General features: G+C 43.5%; 1 protein-coding gene and 1 non-coding gene across 4 annotated transcripts in view; both read right to left on the reverse strand.

Moving 5' to 3' along the window:
- Positions 1-15,427, reverse strand: part of Gpat3 (glycerol-3-phosphate acyltransferase 3) — a 57,685-nt gene that overhangs the window by 35,513 nt on the left and 6,745 nt on the right. For all 3 annotated transcript variants that reach the window (XM_036200603.1, XM_036200604.1, XM_036200602.1), the window contains one exon: positions 6,605-6,671. In XM_036200603.1, the coding sequence (XP_036056496.1) occupies positions 6,605-6,671 (67 nt within the window). The remainder of the gene's footprint in view (positions 1-6,604; positions 6,672-15,427) is intronic.
- Positions 8,763-8,864, reverse strand: LOC118592647. The gene has a single exon (XR_004946111.1). It is a non-coding gene; the product is annotated as a small nucleolar RNA U13 (small nucleolar RNA).

Here is a 15,427-nt window from a genome sequence, read left to right on the forward strand (position 1 = left end):
GGGAAAAAAGAACAGACTATCAAAAACAACTTAGTAACTCCCCCAGAATAAAATAAATGTTTATAAACAAATGAAATTTCTCAAATTTTTGTTAACAAAATATTCTCCCACAGTTCCTGTGAATTTAACAGATGTCTTACAACTAGTGTATACTGACTATCACTGTAGTTAGTCAAAACCTCATAGGAAGAGTTGCAGACGCCAATGAGAAGGAAATATGAGGCAACCTGAATTCTGAACAAGCTTGTCTGTACCACATCAATTTCACCTTAATACTTGGTTCTTGCTGAGTGCTGAGATGGGCGAAAAGGCTGGGAGCCTGAGGTTCAAAGGAGAAAAGAAATACAGCAGTGAGCTAAATTCTCAGTAGGCTATGTAACCCCAAATCTCCCTGCGTTGTGCCCGCTGAAGTTGTGAAGGCCTAATGCATTCCTCACAGCAAACAGCTTCAAGTAAGACCAGAAATACACTCAGGAGCAAGGCCGGATGACTGTGCCCCAGCTCTGTGGACAGGACTTGCCCTGGATGTCTCACTCTCAGATCAGTGTCGACTTCCCTCATACCAGCTGGCTCTTTGGTAACCATTCTGGAGTCCCAGTGTCATAATACACTTCTGTGGTATTGTGTATCCAAAAATATTGTGCAGGTACTAAACTTATCTGGGGTCAGAGAACAGACAGCCACTAGATACAGAGCCACAAATGGTGGCTAGAAAATGGATCAGAGCAAGCCATAGCAGAAGTTGGGCGGTGGTGGTGGTGGTGGTGGTGGTGGTGGTGGTGGTGGTGGTGGTGCACGCCTTTGATCTCAGCACTTGGGAGGCAGGGCCAGGTGGATCTCTGAGTCCAAGGCCACTTTAGAAACAGCTAAGCATGGTGACCCACACCTTTAATCCCAGAAACCCAGCCTTTAATCCCAGGGAGTGGAGGCAGAAAGGGAAAAATTAAATAAGGCGTGAAGACCAGAAACTAGATTTGGCTGGTTAAGCTTTTAGGCTGTGGAGCAGCACAGTTCAGCTGAGATTCATGTGGAGGAGGACTCAGAAGCTTCCAGCTTGAGGAAACAGGATCAGCTGTGGAACTAGCAAGGTGAGGTAGTTGTGGCCTGTTCTGCTTCTCTGATCTTCCAGCATTCACCCCAATAACTGGCCTCAGGTTTGTTTTTATTAATAAGAACTTCTAACAATTCTGCTACACACTTCTACCACAATTCACCTGCTGCCGCTAAAATTTCACAAGAAATTACACTAATTCAAAAGTGACCAATTCAAGCCTAACATTGTACTGGAATCAAGTACCCAAAACGTGTGGCCAGCCACTCTTCGAGGTGTCCAGGCAAGGTAGCACACACCTTTAACCCCAGCACTCAGAAGACAGAGTCAGGTGGATTTCTGAGGCCATCCTAGTCTAAATAGAGTTAGTTCCAAGCCATCCAGGGTGACCCAGAGAGATCCTATCTTTATATTAAAAAATTTCTCCTAAGTTTTAAAAGTCCTGCACTATTTATAACAAGTTCAAATGAAAGTTATTAAGTTCTCAGTCCACATCCCAGAGTCCTATGGCCAGAGTGAAAATGATAAAAAGTAACATGGGGGGTTGGGGATTTAGCTCAGTGGTAGAGTGCTTGCCTAGCAAGCGCAAGGCCCTGGGTTCGACCCTCAGCTCCACCAAAAAAAAAAAAAAGTACCATAGGAACCATTAGCATTCCCTCCCTCCCTGTCTTTCCCTTTCTCCTCACACAGCTGTAGCTAGTTCATGTGAAGCTAGAACCTGGAAAGGCTAAAAGTAAGGGAGTAATTACATTCCCACCAACTAAACACCAGTATAACAGTTACTTGAAGGGGTTAACCTTCACCTGTATATTAACAATGAGAGAAAGGCCTCTAATCCCAAGAAGATGCAGACAAGGGAAGATCCTCCTCATGAGCAAATCCTGAGCCCAATCCATGATACCATCTTTAAAACCAACACAGGAGAATTAATGAGTCTAAAGACAGAAAAAGAGGCCGGGCGATGGTGGTGCACGCCTTTAATCCCAGCACTTGGGAGGCAGAGGTAGGCAGATCTTCGTGAGTTCAAGGCCAGCCTGGTCTACAGAGCAAGATCCAGGAAAGGTGCAAGGCTACACAGAGAAACCCTGCCTCAAAGGAAAAAAAAAAGACAGAAAAAGAATGACTTCTCCATGAAGATACTATTTCCCTAGGTTCACTTGCAGATGGCTTATATAGTAAAGGCACGAACTGGTAGAGAGACCTGGTGTGTCATAAAATAGGTTTCACTAGATAAAAAGCAACAGAAACAATGCGTGTGAACATGCAGAAAATAAGTAGTTACCACCCCTCCCTAGCCAATCTATGCCTTGAAGGTCCTCCAAATGGATTATCGGGACAAATAATTCAGAGGCATGTCAAAAATCCCAGCGCCCGGGGCCCTGGCCTGCCTGTGACCCCTGCCTGAGCTGGATGGCTCTGCACTGACTTGTGCTTCTATTGGCTCCAGTACAGAGACATGATGCTCCGCAGCCGGAAGGTTGCACCAGCCAAGCACACTAGTACTCAGTGTGTTTCGTCACCCTCTACTGTCTGTCTAGGATTGTGACACCATTTCCCTAATGACTCCAAACACTGGATGGATCAACAGGGCACACACCCAGTAAATCCAGGCTTCCTAAACAGAGTCAGAAGTGGGGCAGAGGTGCACAGCATGCAGTCGTGATTAACACGGATTAATGCTGACACAAATGAGCTTGGAATGCAGAACTCCTCTTACACTGTCTTTTGCTTTGAGCACCTGTCACAGGAGCCTATCAGGTGACTATCTCCCAACAGACACATATTTTAATGAACTTAGGATCCCACACATGCCAAGTTTAAATGTCACAGATGCTCCCTATCTTAGAGAGTTTATTCCGATTTCACAGGCTAAAGGATAGCCACTCTGGATTAAATACAGCAAATTTCATAGGTGCTAGCCTTACTCTAAATTATGACATATTTTCTCCACCTCTTTCTTCCTTTTGAGGGTCTTGTGTAGCCCAAGCTGGTCTCAAACTCTAGTCAAGGATGATCTTGACCATCTCTTCTTTCTGCCTCTACTATTATCCTCAGTGCTAAGGATTACAAGTGTATACCACTTCCCTTCGTGTGTGTGGCGCTAGGGATCAAGCCTGGGCTTCATGTATGCTACACAAGCAATCTACCAACTGATATCCACAGCTCCCAGCTCCCAACAGCATACACTTTCTACAGTTCCTCATGTGCAACCCTTCAGATGATAAATTTCCTCTTACAGAGCACCTCACCACTTGACCAGTTTTCATACTAAGTAAGAGGGAATTTCTACATTTTTTTTATTATATTTAGAAAAAAAAACTGTAACTGGAAATAAAGTTAAGTCACTCGAAATTGATCATTTAAACTCCTGTAAAAACTTGGTGGCAGCATCTGGAACCACTGCCCAGGTCAATTCTAAGCCATGGATGATGCTGGAATGTGGGGGGCACAGTTGTACCCATCAAGGCAAAAAAGGCAAGAGATCCCAGAGACCCTCCATAGCACTGGCTACTGTCTCCTGTGTGTGCAGAACTGGCCCAGCAACCAACCCTCTGAGGCCCAAGCCAGGAGCTATACATGATGGTAAACACCTCCAACAGCCAGGGGGAGACAGGAAGGGAGGATACACTTCCACTGTGTTCTGGTCTGGGAGGCTCACTGAACGCAGTGGCAGAAGGTGTGTGCTGTACATGATGGGACACCCCTCAACTTCTTGTGGGCCTTGTTAACTAACCTTGGTGGTGAGGTTAAAAAAAAAAAAAGCCCAAAGGGATTTAGCTCAGTGGTAGAACGCTTGCCTAGCAAGCACAAGGCCCTGGGTTCGATCCTCAGCTCTGAAAAAAAAACACATCCTACATGGGCAGCACCAGTGAGGGGAGACAAAGCTTTGCTCCTTAGATAGAGACAGCCGTCTCAGCACTCGGGAATCCCCCCAAGTGATAGATAGCAAGACTAGACCAAACACTCCATCAGAGAGGCTACAGGGCAGGCGAAGAACCACTCGGGGACTTACTGAAAACACTTTTGCTCCATCGAATGGTTTATTTCTTCCTTATTGTTTAGCCATGACTCCTGTAAAATTTGACTTCCTAGGAACCTAGTGCCTGAAGAACAAACTGTTTCTTTAGGCACATAAATAAACAAGGACTGGTTTTAACTCATTTCTACCAAAAGCTAACAGGGGTCATAGATTGCATGGGAGAAAAGATTGCAGTCAAGCAGCCCTAGGAAAGCTTAATTTAATTTAAAAAAACAACAACAACAACAACAAAACTCTCTCTCTCACGTGCGTACTCTCGTTTTTCCAATTTTGTTAAACAAGGTCTTAATAACATAGTTCAAGCTGACCTAGGATCAGCTACATAGCCCAGGCCGCCACCACACATGCAATTGCCTACCTCAGCCTTCAGAGTTCTGGGATTACAAACATACACCACCATGCACAGCTAATACAGTCTTTACTACAGGACTTTTCTAGACCTTTGTCACCACACAGTACTCTTCAGAGGAAGGGACAGTATATAATGCCTCCAAATATTTCCCCTAGGGAGTCTGACTGTGTTATTACTGGGGTCTTGGGGTGCTGGAGACTGAACTTAGAGCTTCACATACATGAAGTATGTGCTCTACCATTGAGATACAATCCTTTCCCAGACAAGAGTTGTGGTGGGTTTTTTGTAAACTTCTTTATTATTTATTTAAATTATTTTTCATTATGTGTCTGTATGTGGTGTGTACACATGAGTCCAGATGTCTGTGGCAACCAGAGGTATCAGATCTAGAGCTGAAGTTACAGGTGGTTGTTGTGAAGCAGGGGATGTGGGTGTCGGGAATGACATTCAGGTCATAGACTTGCTCTTAATCACTGAGCCACCTCCCACCTCTCCAGCCTGTAGTTTTATTTCTTGTGCAGTATTCTCAATTTGTCTTCAGCAATAAAGCGTATTCCAAGGAGTGGGCTTTGAGAATATCTGGTTAGAAGTTAGAATGAAACCCTGATAAAACCTCAATTTCTGCCCTGGGCTTTGGTGACACACCTTTAATCCCAGCACTCAGGAGGCAGAGGCAAGTGGATCTCTGTGAGTTCAAGGCCAGCCTGGTCTATAGATCGAGATCCAGGGCAGGCTCCAAAGCTACACAGAGAAACCCTGTCTCAAAAAATCAACTTCTAAATTCTAACTCCCAGGCAGTCCAATTAGTCTTTGCTATGGGTTGGGATTAGTCTCTGGTGCATTTTAAGGGTGAACTCCAAAGTTTCCTGTGTTAGGGATTGGTCCTCAGTGTGGCAATGCTCAAGTGCTGTGGACTTCTATGAGGTGGGGCCTCAAATGAGTCCCTGGGTCATCAGGATGCTGCCCTGGGAAGAGACTAAGGCTCTGCCTCTGCAGCCCTGTGACAGACAGTACTTGTAGCTATGAGGTGTTCAAGCTTGAGACAGACCCCTGAGTCACTGTCTGTTTCTGGCTCACAACGGGAGAGGCTTCCTCCTCCCACCTACCACCTGAGCTCCACCATCCAGCAGATCGTCCTGGGACTTAGAGCTGCATCCTGCTCTTACAGCTGAGTAGAGTAGCCCACCCCATGTCTTGTGATAGTGATTAAAAAAAAACAAAACAAAACAACTGACCAACAGCCCTCCCCTGACCTTCATGAAAAAATTCCCAGTCTCAAAATTAAGATATAAATGATCAAAGTAAAGCAAAGAGCTTACTGGTTCCATGAAAACATACACACACCCAAAGTCAAAGGACAAGTCAAAAAAGTCAAAGGACAAGTCAAAAAACTAAGATGAAAAAAACATAATTACCATGCCAGGCAGGGGTGGTGCACACCTTTAACCCCAGCACTTGGCAGCAGAGGCAAGCAGATCTGTAAGTTCAAGGCCAGCCTGGTATACAGAGAGAGTTCTAGGACGGCCAGGGCTACACAGAGAAACCCTAAACCAAAACAGAAAAAGTATTTTTTTTCCTGATATTAACTAACAAAATTTTCAATGTAAAGATCAGAAAGCTCAAACAACAATAATATATGTACAAAACATAGAAATTCTATTGTGTAACAACTGAATAATTACAATGGCCATATAATCTACAGCAACTGGAAAATGTAGTGGAGACAACAATAACTCCCCCACCCCTTAAAAAAAAAACATGCAAAAACAAATAAACAAGTAGTGAGTATGTAGCACTGTGGGAGATTGAACCACCCCAAGTCCTTGATCATATGTAAATGAGCTGAATACTCATGTTAGCTTGTAGGAGTACTGTAACAAAGTTCACATTGCCTGCCTGTAATTCTTTTCATCCCTGACTACATCTTTAAAGCCACGAACTCCCTCTTCAAATGCAGGCCTTAGAAGTAAAATAATACATGGAAGAACACAGAGAAAAACTAACACATACTGCCCAACCCTGCCTAATAACAACTCAGGCAGCTACTAAAGGATGAATAACCTTAGGCCTATAGAAGACACTGCTGTACCAACTTCAGACTGGCTCTAAGCCCTTCTGTTTTCAGATTTAAACAATCATAATAAAAAAAAGTAAGACTTACCCACAGAAGCTGAATTTTTAAGAACTGACTCCTTTGGGGCTCCTTTTTCAATTCGTAATGTGGCCCACTGTTCAAAACAAGAAACATTCATTGAAATTCTTCCATAGACACAAGTAAACACTGAAACACACTTATATAGAAATGACATTTAAAAAACGAAGGCTGGGCACTGTCTGGTTAGGGAGGCACCCCAGGGATTCTCTGTGTACACTATTGTTAGTGTGAGGGCTAAAGTTATGTTTTACATTTAAATTACTCTGCTTAAGAGATCTAGAAAACAAAAATGCCTCTAACCTGTAAGCCCCACTTGCCTAAGGACAGACGACCTCCTGGAATGCTGGGTGCTGTTCATGTAAGGTGACAAGCCACCTGTTTTCCCATCTGTAAACGAGGTTGGCTGTCCCAACGGCACAGGATGTGCTTGACCACATGTAGGCACGAAACTCATCAGGACACATGCTTGCCCATGATTGGACAAAGTGAGAAGTACATGGCCTTGCAGGGTTTTATAAACACCAGACTAACTCTCAGCCATTCTCTGGGAATCCCGGGTATGGACCTGGCCAGTGTCCACAGTCCTGGCTAGTATTTAATAAAGCTTGCATCAAATTTGGCTCAAAAATTGTGGTTGGTCTTATTTTCACCCAGTGGGATTAATAACACACGTCTTTTGTATGCTCCTATAGCTGTCTGTCACTGATGATGCCCCAACAAAGACTTAAGTTACTTCTTGAGACAGCGGTAGAGCTTGTAGGGTAAGAAAACAGGTTATGGCTTCAACAACGTCTGGGTCAGAAAGAAGGCCCACCAAAACCCAAGGCGAAGGATCGGGGTATAGTGATATTTTATTTGTATTGAAATGTGATTTTATTTGTATGTCAATAAAGTTGCCTTGAGGTCAGAGCAAGCCAGAGCAGAAGCCGAGCAGTAGTGGGGCACGCCCTTAATCCCAGCACTTGGGAGGCAGAGCTAGGCGGATCTCTGTGTGTTCAAGGACATAGCCAGCATAGCAGACACACGCCTTTAATTTCAATACCAACCATAGAAGACCTGGAGGTCTGTACAAAGAGGCAGTGATGAGGTCAGGTGGCTGGGTTACAACCAATGAGGGAGGAGAACAGAAAGTCTTTAAATAGACAGGACGCACAGAAGTAGGTCTCTTGCGGAGAGGAGGAACCGCAGAAGCAGTGAAGGGTAAGGTTTTCCGCTTTGGCTCTGACCTCGTGGTTTTTAACTCTGCAACTGGCTCTGTGTTTCTTATTTAACAAGCAGGATACATCTACATCGGGGCAAAGTATGCGATTCTTTAAATGATGTGTTGAAAAAAACCACTTGCACCTTTTAAGGTATGATGTCAAATGGTAAATAATATTACAATGCATAAGAAATGTATGAGCTAGAGAGAGATAGTGCCATGTTTAAGAGCACTGGCTGCTCTTTCAGAGGACCCCGGTTCAATTCCAGCACCCACATGGCAGCTCACAACTGTCTATAACTCCAGTTCCAGGGAATCTGACATCCCCATACAGACATACATGCAGGCAAAGCACCAATGTACATAAAATGAATAAATAAGTCTTTTTTTAAAAAGTGTATGAATGGGGGATGGGCTGTATGTAGCTCAGGTGGTAGACTGCTTGTTGGCCTTGCATGCATGAAGTCCTGAGTTCAATTCCCAGCACTGAAAAAAAAAAAAAAAATCAGTAAAAATCACCAGAAGACTCATTTCACCTGTTTTTTACCTATTAAAATGCATAAGGAGGGGTTGGGGATTTAGCTCAGTGGTAGAGTGCTTGCCTAGCAAGTTCAAGGCCCTGGGTTCAGTCCTCAGCTCTGAATAAACAAAAAACAAAAAAACAAAACAAAACGCGTAAGGAACATGTAATTGGGAGGGTACAGACTGGGAAGTGAAAGACCAGGGAGTATTAAGTATCAGTTTGCTCTGAATGTACTTAAAAGTCTAATGAAAAATGCCAAAATTGGGCTATCCTGGAACTCACTCTTTAGGCCAGGTTGGCCTCAAAGATCTGCCTGCCTCTGCCTCTTAAGTGCTGGGATTAAAGGCGTGCACCAACAACCCTGGCTTCCAAGGTGTTTTTAATGACCTCTTTAGCTCATTTGTTTCACACACCAAAAGTTACAGGGTCTTCTAAGTTCCTATCAAAAGGGTCCTGTGTCAATGTGATAACAAGGGGGGGGGGAGCACATTTCATGCAGTGACATGAACGCCCATCACCACACAGATGAAAGATCCCAAGATGGGTTTTTCATACGTTTCTTTGGTTTGCAGTTTGTTTTTGTTTTTGAGACAGGGTCTAATATAGCCCAAGGCTGGCCTCAACTCCCTAAGTAGGCAAGAATAACCTTGAGCTTCAAAAACCAAAACAAAAAACAAGAACTAAACTCAATGCTGGAGCATTCCAGGCTAGCACTTTACTACTGATCAGCCCAGCCCAGCCCGCCCCTCCGCACTGGGACTTTCCTGCCCCCACCTCCCAGCACTAGGATTACAAACCACATCTGGTTTATGCAAACCTGCAGATTGAATCCAGAGCCTCTTGCATGCAAGTCAAGTATTCTATCACCTGAGCTACAGCCTGCCCTTTCTTCATGCATTTCCTATGCATTGCTAATGTTACTGTCATAACCGAAAAGGTACAGGTGGATTTTTTTTCAGCACAGAATTTAAAGACTGTAGATACTGTGCCTCATTCCTGTTAAGTGGTCTAGGTCTTGAGTTTAAAATTTAACAATTAAGGGCTAAAGATGTAGCTCAGTGATAGAATGCTTGCCTAGCACATTCAAGAACCTGAGTTCAATCCTCAGCAGCACATAGATAGACAGACACAGACAAGACAGATGACAGACATAAAGGTAGATACATTGATGATAGATGATAGACAGACAGATACATAGCTATGTAGATGAAAGACAGAAGGATGATAAAGATACATACATGTGTAGATGATAGAGAGATGATAGATATAGGGATAGAATGATAGATGATAGATCAATAAACAGATAGATGATACATAGATGATAGATACAGACAGATACATAGATTTATCTTTAAGACCAATTAAAATGATATCTAAGGTTACAATTCATATACTAATTTCATTTTTTTTTCTTTCCAAGACAGGGTTTCTCTGAGTAGCCCTGGCTATACTGGAACTCATTATTCAGCTCAGGCTGGCCTCAAACTCAGAGATTGGCCTGCCTCTGCCTCCCAGTGCTGAGGTTAAAGGTGTGCACCACCACACCCAGCCTAGATACTGATGTCTAAATTGACTAACCTGAAAGAAAAGGGAAACAGCAAAAGAAGAGGTCAAGTACATTGTAATAATTATAATTATATATAAGCACCGTGAAGGGACAAAAAGACAGATTAAAATACAAAAAGAATCTCTGGTTTTTTTGTGATGGAAAAACCCCACAAATGGATAGTAGTATCAGGACATAATATTATGAATGTAATAAATCAATACAATTAATGTAATTAATGAATATCATAGATATAATTATTGAATGAATACTGTGAATATAATCAATGAGTACCACAAATGTAACTAATATATCATGAGTGTCATTAAAAAATAAATTAAGGGGGAATTGAGGATTTAGCTCAGTGGTAGAGCACTTGCCTAGCAAGCGCAAGGCCCTGGGTTCAGTCCTCAGCTCCGGGAAATAAATAAATAAATAAATTTTAAAAAAAGAAAGCCAGCCTGGTCTACAGAGCGAGATCCAGGAAAGGCGCAAAGCTACACAGAGAAACCCTGTCTCAAAAAACCGAAAAAGAAAGAAAGAAAGGAAGGAAGGAAGGAAGAAAGAAAAGAAGAAAAGAAGGAAAAGAAATTTGGAAGGCTCAGATGTATATGTTCAAACAGAGTTTAAACATTTTATTTTTCCAAATAAGCAAGGACACAACTGATAGAGAATAAAAGCCTAGAACATAACACCAAGGTCAAGGAGTGACGCCATCAGAGCCATGCACAGCAGCACACAGCCAGCCATGCACACGGCCATGTGCAGCAGCACAGAGCCGAGCAGAACTCTGCCACCTAACTTAGAAGTCCTAAAAATAGCCGCGTCCTCCAGGCTTCCAGTGGCCCTTCACCACCATGAGACTCCATGCTCATTAGGCTACATCCTTTCTCTTCCTGTTGGGAGCACAGGCATGAAACTCTGGATTCCCATCTTCTCAACTGAGGTAAAGGTTAATTTCCATAGATTTTCCCTAAAGCTTAGACATCTATTATCATTTGTTTAAAAAAATAGTATAAAATAAATTTGTGTGAACAATCAATCATTATTATTCTTAGAACTCACCTTCCTGTTGTGGCCATCTAATTTTATATTTCATAGAAAGGCACCTTAGACTAGAACAATTATTGCATACTAATGATGGAAGATCTGAGCATTTTTAGCAGGTAAGAGTTCAATTGTGTACCCTCCAAAATTCACATGTTGAAAATAGAAAGTTTATATTTGGAGATCAGATCTTTAAAAGATGTGATGTGCCAGGTGCCAGTGGTGCATACCTTTAATCCCAGCACTCAGGAGGCAGAGCCAGACAGATCTCTGTGAGTTTGAGACCAACCTGGTCTACAGAGCAAGACCCAGGACAGGCACCAAAGCCACACAGAAAAACCCTATCTCGAAAAAACAAACAAACAACAACAACAACACACACACACACACACACACACACACACACACACACACACCAAAAAAAAAACAAAAAAAAAAACAAAAAACTGTGATGTGGTTAAAATGAAGCCCTTAACGTGAGCCCTGACAAGTGGTCTAAGAAGAAATTTTGACCCCCAAAGAAATACCAGAGATAGTGCTAGGAAGATGGTTCAGTGGTTTAAAGCATTTGCTGTGCATGTGTGAGGATTTGAGGTCAAATCCCAAGACCCCACATAAAAGCCAGATGTGGCAAGCAGCTGTAATCCCAGCTCTCCTGTAAGATAGAGAGGAGGCAGAAACGGGAGAATCCACAGAAACTCACTCAATAACTTCATGCATACATCATGAAAACCACTGACTGTCCCAAAGACAGAATGACCGACACCCAAGGTTCTCCTCTGGCCTGTACATGCATGTTCACACACAAGGATGTTCATGCACACACTTGTCTACACACACATTGTGTGCACACAAGAAAAAAAGAAAAATATCAAAGATGTGTGTAAAGACAGTGAGAAATGAAGCCAGTCCCGTGGACTCCCTGACCTGAGACTTCCGGTCTTCAGAATCCTGAGAAAAAGGGTAAATCTCTGCTATTTAGCCTGCTTGGCTTGTGTCATATACAGCGGCATTCTTCCCTCAAAGAGCAGGACATTTGAGAATGCATACAGTTTCCCCATTTGAGAGAACCAAGGGTCTGCAAAGACTGTTCAAGATAAGCGAATTTCAAGGTTGGAGAAGCAGTTCTTCAAAGCCCACAGGAGTCTGGGTAGACGACAGCTGCTTGGTTCAGTGCATGCTTATTCACCACTGAAAGTGAAGAGGCGTTGCAGTCTGCCTGGTGTCAGGGAGAATTTATCTTCCTATTATTTCCCAGCTGAGACTTTAAGCTCTTGGGACATCTGTTTCATCATCTCTCTAAGGCGGGTCAATACCAAAGGTGATAGTAAAGATCAGTGAGCCAGGCAGGGTCTGACACAGATCTGTAAGCCCAACTACGTGGGAGGCTGATGCAGGAGGATCATAAATCCAAGGCCTGCCTCCACTAACTCTAGTGATTAAAGACCAGCCTGCATGACTTACTGAGTCCCTATCTCAAAATACAAAGTAAAATGAGGACTTCAGAGACAGCACATGGTAGAGAGCACTTGCTAGCATGTGCAAGTCCTTGGGTTCGACCCCCAGTATAGGGATGTGGGGCACATGAGGGAGCATGAAAGGAGAGCCACTGCCTGGTGCCCACCAGGTGGTAGGATACAAAGCAATTCTGATGAAACGCTTCTTCCTCACATACCTCACACATGGTTTAGGTGCCACAAATGAGCAGTTCCCCCAAGACCATCAGTGTGTCGCCCAGCAAGAAACTTTGTCTTTTACCATGCCGGCTTCTCCACCCATGGCTGAGCCCCCACGGTAGTTCTTCTGGAGACTCCGAGTCTCGAGGTAATCTCAGAATGCTTCTGCCTCAGAAGCAGCTTTACCACCCCTACACCTCACCTCAGTCTTCAGGCCCTGAGGAAAGCTAAAAGGCACGGATCAAGCGTCTCACCACTTAATTTCCAAAGCCTGTGAGAGGCAAATTCACTAAAGTTTGTTTCAAGCCAGATCTAAAGAAAAAGATCTCATGTATTCCAGGCTATGGAGATGAGGACAACCTTAATTTTTTTTTGAAAAATTTATACATGAATACCATAGTTATATCATTTTCATGCCACCCTTTCCCACCTTCCATGTCCCACTACTCCCTCTCAAATTCATGATCTCTTCTTCTTTAATTATGAGTGATAGATATATTGTTATCAGTGAGTGTATGGATATATGTGTGTGTGTGTGTGTGTGTGTGTGTGTGTGTGTGTACACATATATATGTACACACACACACATATATTCCTGCCTCCACCTCCCAAGTGCTGAGATTATAGGCATGCGCCGCATTGCCCAGTTTATGTGGTACTAGGAATCAAATCCAGGGCTATAGGCACACCAGGAGAGCACTCTACCAACTGAGCTACATCCCCAGCCCTCAAGTCTGATTTTAAAACAATCCAAAAGCTTGCAAAATTATGATTCTCACCCTAGACAATTATAACTCCTTCTAAATAATTATAACTATAAAGAGTCAAGAATTGACTAAAGTTGGGGAAAGAGATAAAGAAAACAATACAATCCAAGATTGTAAGGTTTACAAAAATAACAGCTGGCTGTTATCTGTAGCCAAATGAGGGCCTCTTGGCAGAGTCTACCCTATGGCAGACTGAAAATCCTGGCTCCAGGTTCAAACTGAAAACCGATTCTACCCCTGACAGCTGCATGCTCCTGAACTCCTGCCCTAAATCAATAAGAATAATGACAGGCCCCTGTGGAATTAAGATAAATGAAAACCAGCTTTCCTTTATTGCCATTGCTCATTATAAACAGCCTGGGTCTTCTAGCACACTGATTATATTTTCAACATCAGAGAGAGTGTCTTTTATACAAACTTGGTAATAGCTTCCTGGGAATTATGGGCATGCCTCTTCCAAAGGATGGAAAAATCTTTGGTGGATGGAGGAGATAGAAAAGAGATGAGAATGAGCAATAGGCAAGAAGAATCAGCTGCGTGAGTGTTCACCTTCAAAATGAACACGTTAAATCTTAGTCTTGTGAGCAGACAATACAGTGTCATACTGTCCCAACCTCAACTCTACTAAAACTCATCACCAACTCTGTGTCAAGCACCTTCATTTCCTCTCCTAGCTTAACCCTCAGAATGATCTAATAGGATATTGGATCCATACATGCAGAAACCAAAGCTGTGATAAAGTGACCCACCAGAGACCACAGAGCCAGAAACGTGGGAGTGCTTTTCCATGCCTCCATCTTATTCCTCCAAAAAAGGAGGGAGGTCACTCCTTGTCATGTCTACTTTATTTGCACCTAGCCCTTTCTTTCAGGGTTGACAAAAGAACCCAGGCTGTGCCCACGATGGGCACTCTACTGATCTGTATCCACAGCCCCCTGCCTTCCTTCCTGTCCATAATTCTATATTCTCTTTCTGTTCCTTGTTTCTTTCTATGCATAAACCTCAGACCATGGAAGAGCAATCCCTCCTGACTCTCTCACCTTAATGGCTAACCTTACAGTTAACTTGGAGGTTGAGAGCAGCGGCACCTTGCTACGTTTAACCTACGCTCCTGTTGGATAAACATGAAGACCTCACACACACACTAGAGATTCTGACAATACATTTGACCATTGGGGGATTTCTCCTGAGGACACCTCTTCAGTCTGAAGTTTTACTTCTCAGTTTGTATCATGAAACAATTTCCCCCAAATATGGCATACATATTACCTAGCAAATTCTGTTTTGTTTTTCCAGACAGGGTTTCTCTGTGTAGCTTTGCGTCTTTCCTGGATCTCATTCTGTAGACCAGGCTGGCCTCGAACTCACAAAGATCTGCCTGCCTCTGCCTCCCAAGTACTAGGATGAAAGGTGAGCACCACCACCACCTGGTGACCAGTGGTTCTTTTTTTTTTTTTTTTTTTTTTTTTGGTTTTTGGAGACAGGGTTTCTCTGTAGCTTTGGAGGCTGTCCTGGAACTTGCTTTGTAGACCAGGCTGGCCTCGAACTCACAGAGATCCACCTGCCTCTGCCTTCCGAGTGCTGGGATTACAGGTGTTTGCCGCCACCACCGCCGCCGCCGCCGCCACCACCATCACCACCACCACCACCACCAGCGGGCTGCAACCAGTGGTTTCTAAAGGGTATATAAGAACTTGCTAGGTCCCAGGCGCATGCCTTTAATCCCAGCACTTGGGAGGCAGAGGCAGACAGATCTTTGTGAGTTCGAGGCCAGCCTGGTCTACAGAATGAGCTCCAGGAAAGACACCAAGCTACACAAAGAAACCTTGTCTCGAAAAACCAAAAAGGCCAGGCAGTGGTAGCGCATGCCTTTAATCCCAGCACTCGGGAGGCAGAGCCAAGAGGATCTCTGCGAGTTTGAGGCCAGCTTGGGCTACCAAGTGAGTTCCAGAAAAAAGGTGCAAAGTTACACAGAGAAACTCTGTCTCAAAAAGAAAAAAAAAGAAAGAAAAAAAAAAAACCACTGGTCAAAAGACTCACTGAACTGATTCTATCCCAAATAGTCAAGC

This window comes from Onychomys torridus, chromosome 10 (assembly GCF_903995425.1).
Source record: "Onychomys torridus chromosome 10, mOncTor1.1, whole genome shotgun sequence".
Classification (NCBI taxonomy): Eukaryota; Metazoa; Chordata; class Mammalia; order Rodentia; family Cricetidae; genus Onychomys; species Onychomys torridus.